Source organism: Cornus florida, unplaced genomic scaffold (assembly GCF_030987335.1).
Source record: "Cornus florida cultivar Cherokee Brave unplaced genomic scaffold, ASM3098733v1 CherokeeBrave_3.0.0_Hap2_Chr11, whole genome shotgun sequence".
In the NCBI taxonomy this organism is placed as follows: Eukaryota; Viridiplantae; Streptophyta; class Magnoliopsida; order Cornales; family Cornaceae; genus Cornus; species Cornus florida.
Genome location: NW_026775581.1, coordinates 109992700 through 110010947, shown reverse-complemented (window position 1 = coordinate 110010947; position 18248 = coordinate 109992700). Strand labels below are relative to the sequence as shown.

The following is an 18248-nucleotide window of genomic DNA, read 5'->3' as shown; positions in this document are numbered from 1 at the left end:
TTTACAATTTGCATGTCATCATTCTCCGCATCTTGTTGTATAATTGATTTTAAATATTGGAAATAATTACATCGAGTAATGCATTAATCTTGATTTGTTATCAATACATTATAATCTATTAACCAGCCACGACCTAGCACAGATGATTAAAATTTTTTACTTGTATTATTAATTATGTATTTTATTAAAATTTAAAAATATCCCACTCAATTTTTCAAAATTCTTCGTTACATATTTTTACCTGATTTTTTTTTAAAATTCGGAAGATACTAAGTAATCATTAAGTAATTAGATTCTTGTGATTTTTTTTTTTTTAAAAAAAAAAAAACTTAGTATTGAACCCTTGTGTTATCCTAATTTTATAAAAATATAAAATGAATTATAGATTCAGTATTTCCATATATAACCCTAATAAAATTTGTAATTTAGATTCGGGATTTCATGGCTCCACCATCAATTTCTGTATAATTAATGAAATAATTTTTTTTCTTTTTTGTCCTCTATATTTTTAAAATCAATTAATTTTAGCAATTAAAGGTAAGTTTGTATAAAAAGTGTATCAACATATTGTATTTTTTTCTTTAAATTATTGTTACATAAGAAAACTACAATACATTTAAGAAAAAGTAAAATTACATTCATGATATTTCTATAAAAAGAACAATGCTCAAACAAAAAACGTATTTATTAACTTAATTAGAAATCCGTATCTATTATTAACACTGAGCAATTTTTTATTTGTTAGATGCAATTTTTTTATTTAAATAAATTTAATTGTTAGCTTTTATTTAATTTGAAATTGTTGAGACACAAAATTAGCGATACTAAAAATCTCATACAATTTCAAAATACAGAAGCAACAAAGAGGTTACATGTAACAATACTCTGCAAATGAAATTATCTAATTTGTCAATTACATACGTATTATATATATATATATATATATATATTTCATCTTATTTGATCATGTTTAGACTTTAGAGTAGTAATGATTACGTTTTGCCGCTTCTCTCACCGAAGTAATGCACCGGAAAGAGAGGCATAGAATCTATCTGAGAGGAAAAGCCAAAGAGAGAACCCATTATTACCTCACTATCTCACGATTAGGTTAGGGTTTTGGCGACCTCTAAGAGACATGGCTCCTCAATCACCAGGTAGCCGTCCCCGGAGGCTATATTATTATTTATTTTATTTTTTTCGGTAAATATATTCTGATTGAATATGTTATTCAATTCAGGTTTTACATGCTTTCTTTAACCATTTTGAACTCGATTCAAGTTTATTCTACTTCCTGTTCTTATCATTATTCTGTTTTCATGAATGAAAAAACTTCTGATTGTTATCAAAGTAAAATTTCCATATATTTCCGAAGTTCTAAAGGTGTTTGAATCTGGCTGTGCTTAATATAGGTTTACCTCCTGCAAGGGAAAAGCTCTTTGGAATGATAGGCTCGGAAAATTATTAGTATGTTGTTCGTGACAATATTCTACTTTTTTATTTATTTATGAGATATTACGTTTTATTACTCCGTAATTGAATTTTATAAATTGTTTTCATGATTTTGGGAAAATTATCATATTTTGTTGGCTAAAGATCTTGATTTTCTTATTTGTTTTTATTGAATAGATAGGTGTAACAAGGGTTATTTTGTCCCACATCGGAATCGGATGGGAAAGAGATTGGGTATAAATGGGTGGGTATGCAGCTTTACCTAACCGTTCGAGCTTTTGGGTAAATGGGTAAGCGCCCACCCGTTACAGTTGGTATCAGAGCCAAACCCAGTCATCGGTGCCACGCCAAGCGCCCGGTCCGGAAGGCGTCCGGGTGAGTCCACCCGGGTAGGCAGGGTGACCCAACCGCAACGAGGGCGTTGCGAGTTTGGGTGGGGGAGAATGTAACAAAGGACAGCCATTTGCACCTTTTTAACATGCCATTAGGTTTTTCTACCTTAATTGAAAAGTTTTAAATTTTCCTCTAAAATGAGTCTCTTGCTATGAGATGGTCTTTAATACACACAATATATTAAGAAATAAACTAATTTTTAGTAGTGATAATATGGATTATTTTTTTCGATGCTGCTGGCATCGTGTTTCGTGGAGCACCGCATAGCCTACTGCGGGCAAATGCAGTCCTTCTGTTTACATGAACCAGACAAGTAATAGAAAATTCTTTGAGAGTGCTCCGAGGGGATTTGAACTCTCTCTCTCTCTCTACCAATCTATTTTCTCTAATTCTATATCCTTTTTTGCGCCTTTTCTTCTCTCAGCAATACCAACCCTAATTCTTCTAATGTTGAATCAACATCCAATATGGAAAGCTTATTTTGATGTCGGTTCTACCACGAACACGGAGCACGACTGAACTTGAGATTTTAGTAATTCAGTCATTTAATTTTTTTTCTTTAATTTTTTTCCCCGATTTAGTTTAATTGTAACTACCATGTAGTATAGTTGATTTGACATGTTAATGATGTTATGAATTTGACCTGGTCATTATTCTGTCAACACATGTAGTACTATTATTTCTAACTATGAATCCAATCGTTGTTAAAGTGTCAAACACATTCATCAGATGGTTTCCTGTGAATAGAAGACTGCATTGGTTTTTTTCCAAACACAGCCTTTAATTACACAAAGGATTCAATCCCTGTAAGATTCAAACCAATGTACCAAGCAATGACCTCAGGCCTTAATGGTCTGTCATGTACTCACGTTAATAAGATATAGGTGGTGTTTGATAAGAATGAGAATCAAGTTTTGGAGTTTCTTAGAACTGAATTAGTAAGATATAGACGGTGTTTGATAAATCTGAGTATCAAGTATTGAAATTTCTAAAAAAGCTATAAGTGCTAATTGTAAATTGGTATCTTTTTAATACTTATATGAATTTTAAGTGTTCATCATTAAGTGATAAGTGGAATTTGTCACTTACAATTTAACTCCATCTTAACGGAATTTGTTCTTATAATTGAAAGCCAAATTGGACTATGAAAATCATTTAATTGGACAATCACTTAGTTAATTCAGAATATTTATTGAATTCAGCTACTTTGGAAATATTGTAACATTACCATTGGCATATGTATGGCATTTGATGGCCCCTTCTTCCGTATGCGATTAATTTCTCTGTTTTTGGTGCTTTCTCAATGAGCTAATATGAGCCCTTGATGATGGGAAAAGAAGTGGGAGGAAAGTGGCTTGAAGAAGTTAAAGTTTGCATCACTTACTGGTCACCTATATAGAAACCTAAGTTCTTTACATAGGCTATCTTTTCCATAGAACGAAGGTTTTAATTTGTTAGGACGAGTAGTTGCTTTCTTATCTTCGAACCATTTTATTACAAAAATTTTAGGTTTAAAAATGCCTAAAAGTTAATCTATTTCTCCTTTTTTGTTTTTGGAAGAAAACTTAACTTTTATAAAGTTGGTTGTCTTTAATGTTTTGCAAAGTTGTAGAAATTAATTACATTATATATATTTAAATTGCTAGTCATTGCATTGGTACGCAAATGCCATTTTTCTCCTACTAAAAAGGTAAACCTAGTGCACGAGGCTTCCGTCATTGCGAGGTCTGGGGAGGGTCAAAAGGATGCAGCATTCCTTATCGGAGTGGATGTTTCCTTGTTTCGAACCCATGACCTTTAGGTCACAATGGAGCAACCTTGAATAAATATAAACTGTTTGGTTAATGTGAGATAAAAATTTGGGTTAATTTCACCTAGACCCCCTGAGGTTGGCGCATATTTCACTTAGATGGAGATTTGGTTTTTAGCGACCACTTAGACCCCAATTAGTGGCTTAAAATTTCACTTACACCTCAAATGTCAATTTTTGGTGTTAAATGACTATGTTACCCTTTGACCTCGTGTTGACTATTTTTTGTGACTAAACTGCCCCCAACACACATTTCCTCTTCATCCTCCTCTCAGACAATCATCCCAATTAACCCACACCATCTTCTGTTGGGGAAGTGAGGCTAGAGTGTAGATTGGCAAAGTGAGACCTCTCTGATATTTGTGAAGAGAGAGAGAGAGTGATTGACATAGAGAGAGAGAGAGTGATTCACATATATATAGAGAGAGGAGCCTGATAAATAGAACAGGGGAGTCGAATATAGGTCGGCGGTTGAGAAGGTTGGGAGATTGGTTTGGCCGTGGATGACTAGCGGCGGCTTAGATGACAGCGACGGCGTGCTCGGGCGATGGCTGTGGATGAACTGCAGCTGTGCACGTTTAAGTCTGACCGGCAAGGATGAGGGAGCTTGGCGATGGACGGGATGACTGAATCGGCAGCCGGTGAATGGGATGGACTCTCGGCGGTCAGCTATGAGATCGAAGCGGCTAGGATGAGGGAGCTCGGCGATGGACGGGATGACTGAATCTCAAGCTCGCCGCCGCCATCATCCGAAGTCACAAGCTTGCTATCATCCAGATGGTCCCTGAGCTTGGGTTTTCTGCAACGCGAGAACTTCTCGACGGAGATAATCGAGAGCATATCGCCGGAAGACCTCTAGCCAACGGTCAAGATCTGCATCGACAGTCACCAATCGCCGTCGATCGCGGTAAAGAGGACCTCCAACATGCCGTGACTTCTCTCCTCAAGAAGATGTCGATTAGCGCCTGTGGCGCAATTCCAGCGACGGGGTGTTGAGCTTGTCTTTGCCATGGTTTGAGTCCGATTTTGGTTCGGATTCATCTCCAGCTGGGTTTGTTGAGTCTTGCAGGTCTCGATGGCAGCCATCGTTGCCGAGTTTGGGTTTGATTTGCAGGCGGTGGATTGTTGAATTTTTATTTATTTATTTATTTATTTTTTCTTCTTGTGGATTGTTAATTACATGCTCCGATTTTGTGAATTGGGGCGTTGATTGTGGGATTGTGATTGGGTGTAAGATTTGGTTTGTTTGATTGATTACAGAGGTGGTGGTTTGTGGGTGTTTTATGCATTTTTTGAGGTGGTGTGTTAGTGGCTGAAGGGGGTGGGTGGGAGGACCGCAGACGCAGACGAAAGAGATGAAAGAGGGGCATTTATGTCATTTAAAATTAAAGATATTTTGTAGTATTAAAATTTTGAGGGTAAAAATGTCCATTTGCATTTGTTTGAGGCCAAAAATCAAATTGGGGTCTAAGTGGTCGCTAAAAACCAAATCTCCATCTAGGTGAAATATGCGCCAACCTCAGGGGGTCTAGGTGAAATTTACCCTAAAAATTTTGGTGTGGTAGAACCTTTTGCTTCTATGTTTCGTAATTGGATGGTTGCCCTCTGGTATTCGGTCTTGTGAGATCTTGAACAACAATGTTGCCTTAAATAAAAGTTTGGTAAGACCATAAAATTATAATGTTCTCTTCATACATATTTTCTCAATATACGGTTTACGTTGTCCTAAACTAGTTTTGGGTTTTAATGCAGAAGCTATATTCCTGTTGCCATACAACCTAGTTTGAAATTCCTTTGGAATGCTGCTTTTGTAACAGGCAAGGAATGAATAACTACAACCTGTCATGTGACTCATGTTTCTTCGGCATATCATCATATAAGACCTTAAGTTGACAGTTCCTATGTTCCTTACTCTCCAATGTTACCTCAACGGATGGTCAATTAATATCTGATATAGTGGACCATGTTCTACTTTTGCAGTTTTGGCAGACTTCGAACTTCAATATTGCCCCAAGCATGCCTTTGTTCATGGCCTTCTCGTACACAAGTTAGTTCCTTTTGTCATATGGTTAGTTCCTTTTGTCATATGAGCTAGTTGTTTGTACTTAGGTTACTTAATTTCTGGCTAAACCTTTAAACTCTTGTGCTGTCTTGATCTGACACTTCGCCTCATTGCAATTAGCTGCCTTGACATATGGTTTTGCTTGGGCCTTAAGCTCACTGTCTCAATATGCATATCATATGGCAGGAACTTTCATTGTTTTGCTACCTCAATTGATGGTTGCCTTAATATGGATTGTTGAATTTTCAAACAGCAGGTAGCCTTATAGTAGGGCCACTAAGATTGTTGCGTAAATATATATCTGCCCCAATGTACAATTTCTTAATCCCCAAACATCTTTTAGTAGGAGTTAAAAAGCCACCTGTCATTTTTTTTTTGGGTGTAAATTTCATTGCCGTCTGTTCTTCCTTCATAATAAAGCAGGCACGGCTGCAATCTTTGCCTTGTTCAACAATTTCATGATTTGTTGACACTTCTTATGGGATATTAATTTGTTTAAATCTTTTAAGACATGTACTAGTAGGACCTTATGCAGCAATATTGAATTAAACGGTCTCTAGAATCTTAAAATACCATGCTTGATCTGCTTATGTGCTGAAAAGACCATAAATAATAAGATCACCGAATATGTAGCTTCTATTGTCAGAGATGCTTGGAAAGCCACTCCCCTTTGTTTATGGTGGGGCTTGTGGTGTGAGAGAAATAGGAGATCCTTTGAGGGGGAGGAGTCTCCTATTTGGTCTATCAAATACAATATATTGCCTTCTTTATTTTTTTGGGTCAATGGGAGGAATTGTAAATCTATGGATGTTCTTTTGGATTTTGTGGATAGCTTAAAATTATAATGTCGCTATGGGCGGCTTTTGTATTCTTTTGGTGCCTTCCATTCTTGAGCGCCTTTAATGCTTTCTTACGTATGAATAAAAAAAAAAAAAAAAATTGTAGCTTCCCTTGATACACGCGATTTACTATATATACATGACAGATGGCCCAATATGTAATATATATGGGATCTTGAGCTAGTGTTGTTTCAATTGTTACTTGTCTTGACATAAGGTTTGGTATGACCTTGAGCTATCATGTTGCATTGTGTAGAGTTAGATAATTGGTAAACTACCTTCTTGCATAGCCATATAGTTTGAGAAGACCATACATTACCCTTTTTATTTTCTTTTGTGATAAGTAAGTGCTTAGACATATGGACTAGAAGGAACCTAAGCTACTATTCTTCAAATCATTTGTTTTGCCACTGAGTAAAAGGGGCTATTTTTTCACACACACTATCATTGTTTAGAAGTTGGTGGAAGGTGATAGAACATGTCATCGTATGTGGTTTTGAAGAAGCAATTATATCAACTAGATATATTAGGCTCAACATGATTTGGAGCCCTGGGCAATGAGAACGCAAAAAAAAAAAAAAATTATTAGTTTCCTTGCTTTTCCTATAATCCACATTGTCTCAACAACCAAAAAGAGTATTTATGCGTATATATGCTATTTCCTTATAACTTGTTTATTTATTTTAGTTTCTCGTAACTTGGTTTGACACATTATTCCATTGGTGGTCTTTATTTACTAAACTAGTACCTTTCTCAGGATTAACTAAGTTGAAGCTTTTCTTACTTTGGGTCCAAACTATTGGAAATTTAAGAATAGAACCTTTATTGTCTACTTCTGAGAGTTCGGGGACTCTGGCAGCAAAAGACTGGATATAAACCTAACATTTGATATAATTATTTACAAATTGGCTTTTATCGAAAATATCTTTTCCAATTTTTTTTCCACCTACACAGGCACTAGGAAGGGAAGACCGTAGTCAATCCTAATATTTTACACTGTTTTGCATCACGTGACGACCATCCTGTTTGAATTCGTGTCCTCATGTTCATTGGTCTGGGCCTTTACCATTGTCTCAAGCATTGACCTCAATTAAAAAATTTAAAATAAGAAGATTTCAATTCCTTATGTTTTGCCTTAAACTCTATCTATAGTTAGAATAATAGGGCTCATGATATCTTTAGACTAATTTTTGCTCCTCATTTCCCAGATTTTGGCATGTGCCTTTCCACCTCCATCTCCTATCTTATTGTTTACCCACTTGTAGAACTAACAAGCACAGTTTTATAGTTTTCTCTTTTAAATTTCTTATGAAAATTTAAGTTGTTATATAGTTCTCTGATTCTATGCATGTGATTATATTGTTCTCTTCATTTTATATAGTTTATCAAGTTGGGAGAAACTTTGTTCTCATATGCTTTTGTAGCTATCATTAGCGTTGGGATCAATTTAAATAATTGATTATAACAATTATCAAGATCAAGTTCAACAAATATATTTTTTTAGATTACTACAATTTTTTTATTTTTTTGGTTTATTATACAGGGTGTCAGATTTATTATGTATTTAAGGAAGCATTTATTCATTAGTTAATGATGCAACTTTAAAAGGATATTACATCTGTTTTGATCAAAGTTTCTCTATTTGTCCTAGTTCGAGGTAAACTATTGTCAATTAATGTTTGTTGCTTAGCCCATCATTTTCCCTATGAATTACTCAACCAATACTTAATAGTGTAATGGCGTATTCCTTTCTTATCCCTTTTCCCCGACAACTACAAGGGTAACAATTCGTTTTAACCAGACGTGTTTGTGTTGCTTTTAGACAAGGACATTTATGTATATGTGTCAATCTGAATCTAACCAGTTTATTGTTTTTGTAGTTTCAAGAACCCTTTATACAATCACGAGCTACCTATTAAATATGTAACACGACACGATTGATAAAGCATATTGAATTAATATGTGGGTCTTTATGGCATGTATAAGGACCCTTTTATCCTATTTAATTCCCCTTGTTTTACAAAATGTAATCATCAAATATGAACTAAAAAAACTAAATTGGTAAATTAAAATTATGTAGATAGAGTCAATACTTATGATTTAGGGTTTCACTCTGAATGAATAAATATAGTTGTGTAGTAAAAAATAATTATTTATTATATAGGTTTAACAAGGCATGGATTTATGGCAGTGGACCTGCCACTCTCAATTAAAGGGCCAAATTTGGTTGAACATTGTTGAGTTTCCATACCTCCAAAACACGACCTTTTTGTTTTGATGAATTTATAAGACTGACAAGACTATAATATGAAGACAAATAAAGGTTAAACTAAAATTGTTAATTAAGAGTAGTTGTGGAGAGTTTGATCTCATCATCCCAAGTTTTTCCTATATCCAATATCCATGTTATTTAGAAATATTTTGTCCCTCTCAAGCTTCACCGATTTATCTCTCTCTCATCAGCCATGGACTTCAAATTAACCAATCGGAGTATGTGATGGTTTGAGGATCTTGTTATGAAGCAACAAATACACGATATCATTGAAGAATAGACTAGAAAATTTGGTGATGCTGTCTTTTAGACCTAAAGATAAAGAGCACATAAGCAGGTTTGCCATTTGAAGTAGTATTTGGTGCTGATATTGACTTGGAAGCTTTAAAGGACTACAGGGAAATAACTACACTATTTGAAGAACACCACACCAATATAATCATTGCACAATACAATGGTTGCTTTTGGTCATGTTTTCCCTTGAATGCGTTTATGTGAGGTTCATGGCTTGAGTTTGTAAACCTTGAAACAACTTGTAAAACCATCCATGCTCTATTTACTAGCTTCTCTAATAATTGTAGATTCTAAAGATAGTGTCTGAACCATTAGCTTATGCCAAGTTTTCAGCTTGGTGTGGTTGTTCACTTTGTTTCTTCTTTTTCTTCTTCCTCTTCTCTCTCTCTCTACACTACACACACACACACACACATATATCAGCATAGAGGATTATTGGTCAATCCTCAAAAGCTTCATGAAAGCAAATTATCTCACAAAGTCATAATTTGTTGCCATTGTGTGAAGATATTGGCTATAATTCCTGTTTGATAGAACTTCCTCAAAAGTTCAGACATTTTCTTTTTCCTAAGGATGGATTTGAGTTTTCAATTAGACTTGGATGTATATTTGTCAATGGATCGGATTCTGATCTGAATAACCGGATATGGATTTAACAAAAATTCGATAACCTGATAATGATCCGAATCCGATAATTTGTTGCCTTAACGAATCGGATATGGATTTGTGCTTCCGATCTGATTAATATTATATATATATATATATATATATATATATATATATATATATATATATATATTACACTACAATATACTATATATGTATGTTATATATGTTAAGTAGTATGTGTACGCTATATATTAATTGTTACCATTAGATTATCTTTCATTAATCATCTACCATCAAATTTAATTGGTTGCATAATTATACTAGGCACTAGCAAACATGTTAACAACACTCCCTTCTTTAAACTAGTCTAAAAGTTGCTAGATTCTCTCACAATCTTATAGAGGGAAAATCAAAGAGAAGTTCCGAACTTAAGACTTTGGGAGCAACAAAGCGGTAAGAGAGATATTCGAGCAGCGAAGCGGTAAGAGAGACATCTTCGAACAACGAAGTGGTAAGAGGGAGATCTTCAATCGGCCGTCGGTAAAATCTTTCTCCTCTCTTATTTTCTCTCTTCTTCCTTTTCTATTTCTCTTTTACAAGCCCTAGTTTGGGTTATTCATTTTTTTTTTTTTTTTTTGCCTTCCGTAAAATTTCTCTGTTATTTTCTTTATATTCTTCCTTTTCTTATTCTCTGATACAAGTTACAATCCCTAATTTGTGTTTTTATTTTTTAATTTTTTATCCCCTTTCACAACAGATTTACTTTGTATTTTTTTTCCTCTTTTTTCCCCTCGCATCTTCTTCTTCCTTTTGGAGTGACAAAAATAATTTTTGTTTGTCCTTCTATTTTCTATGGACATGATAATTTTGTGTTTAATTTCTTTTTGTAGTAATAGTGAGATAATTGTTTGTTGATTTGTGTAATTGTGTAGTTTTATAATCAGATCGGATTATCGGATCGAACATCCTATAAACTAAAACATGGATATGGATTTACTAAGTAAAAATCTGCCGGACTATTGGATCGAATCGGATATCCTACTATTCTTATCGGATCTGGATTGATCGACCATAAACGGTCTGAATCCAATCTGTTTACAAGTCTACCTAGCATTAGGGATATCAATTTAACCCGCCCCGTCCCACCCTTATTGGGACGGGTTTGGGATTTTCCTAATCGGGTTAGGGACAGGTTTGGGAAAAGAGTTTAAAAGCCGCAAAGCCCCGAACCTGCCCTGATTAGTAATTATTACTCCCTCCGTCCTGTATTAATAGTCCATTTTTCTCTTTTTTTATGTCCCAAATTAGTTGTCCTCTTTGAAAAGTCAAGCAAATAAGTTCTATATTTCCATCATTTTCCTTTATCTTTTAAAAAAATTTCAAACTTTGTAATTATATATATTTAAATTAGAAGGGACAAGTTGGTAATTTTAAAAGGGGACAATGCATTAAATGCATGTCCCCTTAAAAACTCCAATTTCTATATATGGACCTCTAATATGGGATGGAGGGAGTATATAAATAAATATTATTTTAGTAGCTATAGTTTTTATTTTCCCTTTATTTCTTATAAAATTTTAATATTTTAACTACATTTTTTTGTTATTATTATTGTTAAATATTCGACTATACTATAAAAAAATTATAAAATTTATCTTAAATTTATTCAAGTTTGAATTATTTTTCTTAAAAAATATGTATAACGGGACACCCCCACCCCGATGTGGGGCGCCCCAAAATGGGTTTGGAAAAAGATTTTCATTAGTGGGACGGGTTCCCTGTCCCGAACCCGCCCCATTGACATCCTTACCTAGCATGGGGATTATATTGGCTTTCGTCCAATAGGGCTTGGCTTATCTATTACTATAATAGTCTTATTGTAGCTTATATCTCTACTTCTAATCCAGAACGTGCCTTGTGGAATAGGATACATTTTTTGTTAAGAACAATTAGACATCTCAACCATACTTAATTGTGTATTGCAAACTTTGTAGAGAGATCAGAACCTTGATACCTGAATAACCTTCTTGCCTTCCTTTCTTCTTATGTCCCCATATCTGTTTCCTTGTCATGTTGTGTCATATTGACGGGAATAATTGGGTAAAAGCGCTAGTTCGGGTAACAGAGGCCAATATATTCCCTATTGCTAGGATTTTTGTTTAATGGGGAAAGCACTTTAACTGTTGCATTAGTGGAGCTTTCATGTGACGTCCACATTGCCCGGGGGAGAGGTTTGATGATACTTATATGTGTAGACACTCCTAACTGTGTAGACGCGTTTCGAGCAAAATCATGATCACCAAGAGGAGAGTGTGCAAAGCGGACAATATTTGCATGGGTTGGGGAGGGTTGCGATAGATGGTATTGGAGCCAATTTTCAGCCGGAAATGGAGGGAGCGTGCACAAACCCATGAGGTTTTGGAAAGCAAGGACGTTAGGTCCCAAGAGGGGGTGATTGTGACGTCCCACATCGCTTGAGGTGTTTGGTTTGATGACACTTTTATGTGTGGACACTTCTAAATGTGTAGATGCGTTTTAGGGAAAACCATGACTAGCAAGAGGAGAGTGCAAAGCGGACAATATCTCCACGGGTTGGGGCAAGTCGAGACATTTCATGTCTAATGCTTCCCATTTCTTGACTTCCTTCACATCGCATGCGGTGCTTCTTGTCTCTCATTACAAGGACTTGTCGTGTTCCTTGAAAGATGCTCAAAAAAGCTATTTCTCTTATTTTTTTCTTTTCGGTAAGTAAGATGAGAGCAAATTGCTTTTTCCTAATTCTCTTTCCTTGCCTTTTTCCATTACCAAATTGGAGTATAAAGCACAAATAGCTCTTTTATCCATTCCAGCCACTGCAATCAGGCGAAGTCTGTCTTTTTAATAAAAATTAAAAAACCAGCTTCTACGAACATGTATTTTCGTTCTTTTTCTGTTTCTTGAATATCTACTGATACTATTTAGGGAAATATATATATAGAACTCTACACTTTAGGGATTTCGTTGTAACAGATTGTTTTTGGTGTATTTTTTTCTGTTCCATCGCAGGTAAGCATACTCAAAAAATTGGGAACTATTGTTTCTATCTTCTACCGCTCTAGTTTGGTAAGATTTCATGCTTTCGGTGCTGGTTGATTAGACTGAAAATTAAGTGCTGAAAGTACTAAGAGCTGAAGTTTTTAAGTGGTAATTAAAAAATATATATATTTTAATTTTCAGCATTCGGTGATTAGTGATGTTCCTATTACTTAAGATTTTACTTCATTTTATGTGGCGCTTACTGTTTTCAGTGATATTCAAATTGTGTTATCAAACACACTTAATTGGATAAACACTTGATCCGTTCAGAATTAAGTGCTGAATTGAGTTATTAAACACCTTACTGAGAATTATTTCTTGCTTTTCATGCTGTTATTATAAATAATAATATTAATATAATACAATAAAACAATGAATGAATCATAAATTTTGAATCCCTAGTACTTGGGTTTTATGCCTTTTACTTTTTTCCCTTCGGTTTTTGAATATATATATATATGTGTATGTATATATTTCAGTCAGGCTGGGGATATGAATCTTCCTGCGAATATTTCAGTAAAAGTTGATCATTTTTCCTTTCTTAACTATCTGAATAAAAAAAACAAAGAACGCTTGATTGCTTTTTGAGATCTGTAATGTTTGTTCTAATATACTGCATGGCAGCATGGGTTTGATACATGGTGCAACTGTAATTGTGTTAATCCATTGCATAATTATGAAGCGCATCTCTTCAGAAATGCTGTAACTACCATTCAACTTCTCTATTTTATTTTATAAACAATTTCCATGATATTTTTTTAGTTGGTGATTTTAGCAGTTATTTACTTAGCATTTTCTTTATTACTTTTGCAACTTGTCACGCACAAGTTAAAGACAGTGATTTTACTTTAAATGAAGCAGCTAAGAGTAGCAGAATTATATCTATAGTTCGTTTACTACATTTGCTATTTTTGTTTAATTTAGTAATTTATTGTTTAAGTCTCTAATTTTCATTTATTTGGTATTTTCATACAGTTATTATTACTTCAATAAAAACGTATTATGACTGGATATTTTATGTCAAGTAGATGTTATGAAATGCATTAGAAAACAAATTTTCACTATTTATACTTCTCTGTTGGTTAACTTGGTTTACATCATTAAAATTTTTTTTTCCTTAACTAGTATGATCACATTGCATTTTCATCTTAAGGCTATTTAGTTGGAAAAGATCTCCTCAGAAGCATTTTATTAGAATATAATGTGTTATAGTGCTTTCTAGATTTCGTTCAACGTTATTGATATGATATGAAATCGCTTTGCTTGGGGGTCTTAATTTAATCTTTCATCTTATTTAGATTGTATTAATTGCTCTTTTGAATATTAAAGTGTTAAAAGTCATCATTTATTTATTTATTGTCCATGTGAGACAACGTGTACCTAATCTCAAACTCTCCTTTCTGTTTTAGATGCCATTTTTGCACCAAATATCAGAACAATTTTGGCATGTTATACATTGATTTTGACTAGCTAGATTGGATTCTCTATAAATTGTAACACATAATGTAAAGGGAGACATATGGTTTGTCTCCTTAATGGTAATTTATGTCTCCCTTTAGCTGGACTTTATTGTCCCTAAACAAAACCGTCCATACCATTGCGTGCTGGCATGCTCCTCTAAAAAAATGCTTTTCCTTTTTCCTTTTTCATCTTTTGTTTTTTTCGTTTATATAAATGGATTTCCTCCATGTCATAGACATACTATAGCCCTAGGTGGCGAAGAGCCGACATCGAGATACCAAACCTTCCCGTAAATTTGAGCTTTTGGGGAAGATCAGCCCTCATCAGTGGACTTAATACCATAAACCTTATAAATCATGACATTAGTGGGTTGTGCAGGATCAGAGGGATTGTGACATGTATGTAATGAGGTCAAGGGCCAAGTAACTTTAATTTATGAGTTTACTCTTTTTATTTCACGCTTCATTTGGAAATATTTTGAGAATTTGAGGTTTGATAGGTCTTATTTTGCATTGGGGATATTTTAGGACCGTAGGCCATTGTAACACATTCAAATATGCATATTACGTTTGCATGCATGCTCACTTTGCACAAAACCTCACAATTGCATGAAATGAGTACCCTTTGGACTCAACTTTGGCACTTTCTTGCAAAAATTTGGTTTAAGGGCATTTAGGGTATTTCTTTTGAAAAATAAGCTTCGGCCTTGACCTGGTCACTTAGAAAACGTGATTTAAGGGGGGGTTTCTTCACAACATTTTTCCAACCGGAATGTGTCAATTTCAGACGTCTTTGCTATATGATTGCTAATTTGTTTGGTGTACTTGGAATAATTATTTCGGATTGTTTAGAGGTTTTTGCAAAGATTAAAGACTCTCCTGGTAAAGCTTTGACGAACCATCTATTACCTGTTTCTATGATGATGTATTAATTTGTTTGCAGCTCAAACTATGAAGGCAATGGAAAAGACAATTTCTAATCTGCATGTAGAATTGCTGCAGTACATCCTGACTTTAGTCGCACAATCATCAGATGGGGCAGCTGATGTTGCAAGAGCTAAATCTGTGTAAGACACTGTTTTTGAAGGCGGATCTCTGTTTTGAAGTAGTTGGTACATGAGATTACTTGAACCTGACTTGACTTTTTTCCTTTTTTTTGCCTTTCAATTGAGCCCTCTACCAACCTTCCGTCAGCTGAGTATTGATACGTTTTGTGAAACAACCCAACTAGATAATTGATCTATATGATAAATACACATGTACTGTAACTGAAATGAGGATGATGATGTAGATTATAGGAGTTCTACGAGAAAAGATAGTTTTACTAACCTAGTTGTGAGGAAGATATTGGGGATAACGCCTTTTAGTAATGAAATAAGAGAACATAAGCTTATGGATAATTGGACATATAGATCATAAACAGGGAAGATTAGTTTGTGTGAAAAGTGAGGGAAAGGGAGGCTGAAAAAAAAAATGTAAGTAATTGAAAACGATTTCACAAAAAAATATATATATATATTAGAGGAGATATGTTCTATATTACAATAGAATGAAAAAAGAGAATTCTTGTGGCTGACCCCATTCATTTGGGAAAAAGGCAATGATAATGATGACACTTTTCTCAGTAGCCAACGCCTACATTTATATCTTATATATCTATATTCTAAACATTGCCATTAACGGAACCTGTCCGAAACCAAAATGAAAATGAAAGTTGAACTTCAGAATGGTTTGATCTTAAGGATGAGAGGTATAGACTTAGCTGAGTTCATTGGGTTGGGTCTAGGCTCCAATTGTAATAGTTGCTGCCACAGCTTAGACTTCGGCTTGGCAAATGCTTGATGTCAACCCAACATGGAATATAAGTTGCAAACTCGGGTCCAACACTGATTCCTAAATTCAACTGATTTGGTTGTGTCAGATCTAAGCTCCAGTTAGGTTCATTTGCCTTCGGAGTCTATGCATTTAGCTTGGCCAATAATTGATGTATATCCAACTTGGAATGAGTTTTATCCTAGCCACTTGTACTGTGGCAATGCAACCTCGTTCTATTTTAAATTCTTTTTACTGTTTCCATGATATTTCACTAAAATGTTAGCTTTTTCCTTTTCCTGTAACCGTACTATTGCAGCTGTAAGGCTCTTATGAATGCTTCTGAAGATCCAGATGTCTTAAAAGCTATAGGTTTCAATAATGTGAGGATATCAGGTCAATACAAGTTATTCCAGCATAGCAATGGCTTGTTAAAACTATGTGCACAAGCTGGGAATGTAGCTGCTCAGTACCTGCTAGCAAAGGTAACCATTCTGGACATCCACTGATTTCATATGTAGTTCAACATAATGACAGCTACTGGCCTTGGCAATCGGGTCTGTCATGGTCCCTAAGGTGATTGTCATTGACGGGTAGTATAGAATTGCTTGGTAAACAAACCTTGGATTCACTTTTCATTTACCACGCATTCATTTATTAAGCAATTTTTCCCCCCTACCTCACTTGGTCATCTTTAGCTTAGTTTTATAAACTTTTTTTTTTGGTTGTTTTGTAAGCAGATGGTATTGGTGACCTCCTCTCAGTTGTTGACAAGACAGCTAGAAAAAGAAAGGTTGGAATCTTCATCTGGTGAACCATGTTCTGGTGAAGTCCCAATGGAATATACTCTAGCAGCTTTATTTATGATCCATTTTATGCCTGGCGAAGCATCGACTAGTGCAGCTTCACACCCAAGCCTGTCTCACTATGATCTGGTGAGGTTGTTCTTGTGCCGATGCAGCCCTTATGACTTGGTTGAAATGCGTCCACATTTGAATCATTATATTAGCTACTTCATTGGACCTGATGATGATGATTGTCTCGTTTTATACGAGTCTATCAGAAAGTTGCATTGCTTGAGTAGTTGCGTCATAGCTATGGAAGAGATAATAGAGAGAATTAGTGGTTTTTTCCCAGTTGGTGCTCTCATGGACTTTGCGATAAAGAGCAAGGAAGCTGGTTTGACAGTTGAAGAAGTAGTCGGTGGTGCTGTTGGCTGGGAATCTTTGGAGGACTATTACAGGAATATAACTACACTGTTTGAAGAACACCGCACCAATACAATTCTTGCTTTTGGTCGTATTTTTTTTCCTTGAATGCGTTTGTAGGACGTTAAACTTGCAAGACCATTTGCTGCTAGTAAATTAAATTGTCTCCGAACCATTAGCTTTATGTCAGGTTTAAGTATTTTTATATTTATACCACCTTGGTCTGGCATCGCATGTTCAACACTGGGAGATTTTCGGGTTGTGACAGAATGGTAAGTAGTATTTATTTCTACATCTACGTAGAGATTTTCGGGTTGTGACATAATGGTAAGTAGTATTTATTTCTACATCTACGTGGAGGATAGAGCTCTCTCTGAAGTTAAGTATTACATTATTTTATTTATAATATTTCATTCGTAATTTTAATTGTTTTCCTTAAAGGAATTCTTATTTATTTATTTTTTTAGGGTAAATTACAGAAACCCATTGAACTATTCATATTTTGCAAAAACTCCTCATACCCCTCCTTGATTTTCAAAAGTTAGCAAGTAAGAATTCTTTACAGTGAATTTGTTCTTCATATATCTTTGGGATTGAAAAAATTGGAAACAATAGAAGCCTTCCAGGATCGAGATGATTAATCCACGAGTCTGCAACTGTATATAAATCCGTTCTTCGTATATTTATAAAAGGGTAAATTATATTAAATCTCCTTTTTCTATCTGTGTTTTTCATTAAACTTTTTTTTTATTATTTTTTTGTCAACAAACCCTCTCAACTATTCAAGGGGGTTGATTTAACTAACGGAAGTTAGTTGAAAGGGAGCTGTTTGGACATTTAGTTTCTCATATATTTTTTAGACAAAAATATCTTTTGTACCTATTTTAATATATTTTCACATATATATCTACTCCATTATCACCCTTAGCCACATATCTTCTATCATTGCAACAACACGTATCATT

The 18248-nt window shown here is 34.7% G+C and overlaps 1 protein-coding gene across 6 annotated transcripts; it reads left to right on the top strand.

The window, feature by feature from the left end:
- The first annotated feature begins 992 nt into the window (after positions 1-992).
- Positions 993-17723, top strand: LOC132285329 (uncharacterized). 6 transcript variants are annotated; one of them, XM_059787505.1, is made up of 7 exons: positions 2065-2374; positions 5633-5699; positions 10130-10268; positions 12774-12830; positions 15207-15330; positions 16395-16560; positions 16816-17723. In XM_059787505.1, the coding sequence occupies exons 5-7, from the start codon at positions 15215-15217 to the stop codon at positions 17389-17391; spliced, it is 858 nt and encodes a 285-aa protein (XP_059643488.1). In that variant the 5' UTR covers positions 2065-2374; positions 5633-5699; positions 10130-10268; positions 12774-12830; positions 15207-15214; the 3' UTR covers positions 17392-17723. The 6 variants fall into 6 exon arrangements, with proteins under 6 accessions (XP_059643485.1, XP_059643488.1, XP_059643484.1 ...); XM_059787501.1 differs by having other exon boundaries at positions 5633-5720; XM_059787502.1 differs by lacking the exons at positions 2065-2374; positions 5633-5699; positions 10130-10268 and adding exons at positions 993-1154; positions 1410-1464.
- Positions 17724-18248: the final 525 nt, after the last annotated feature.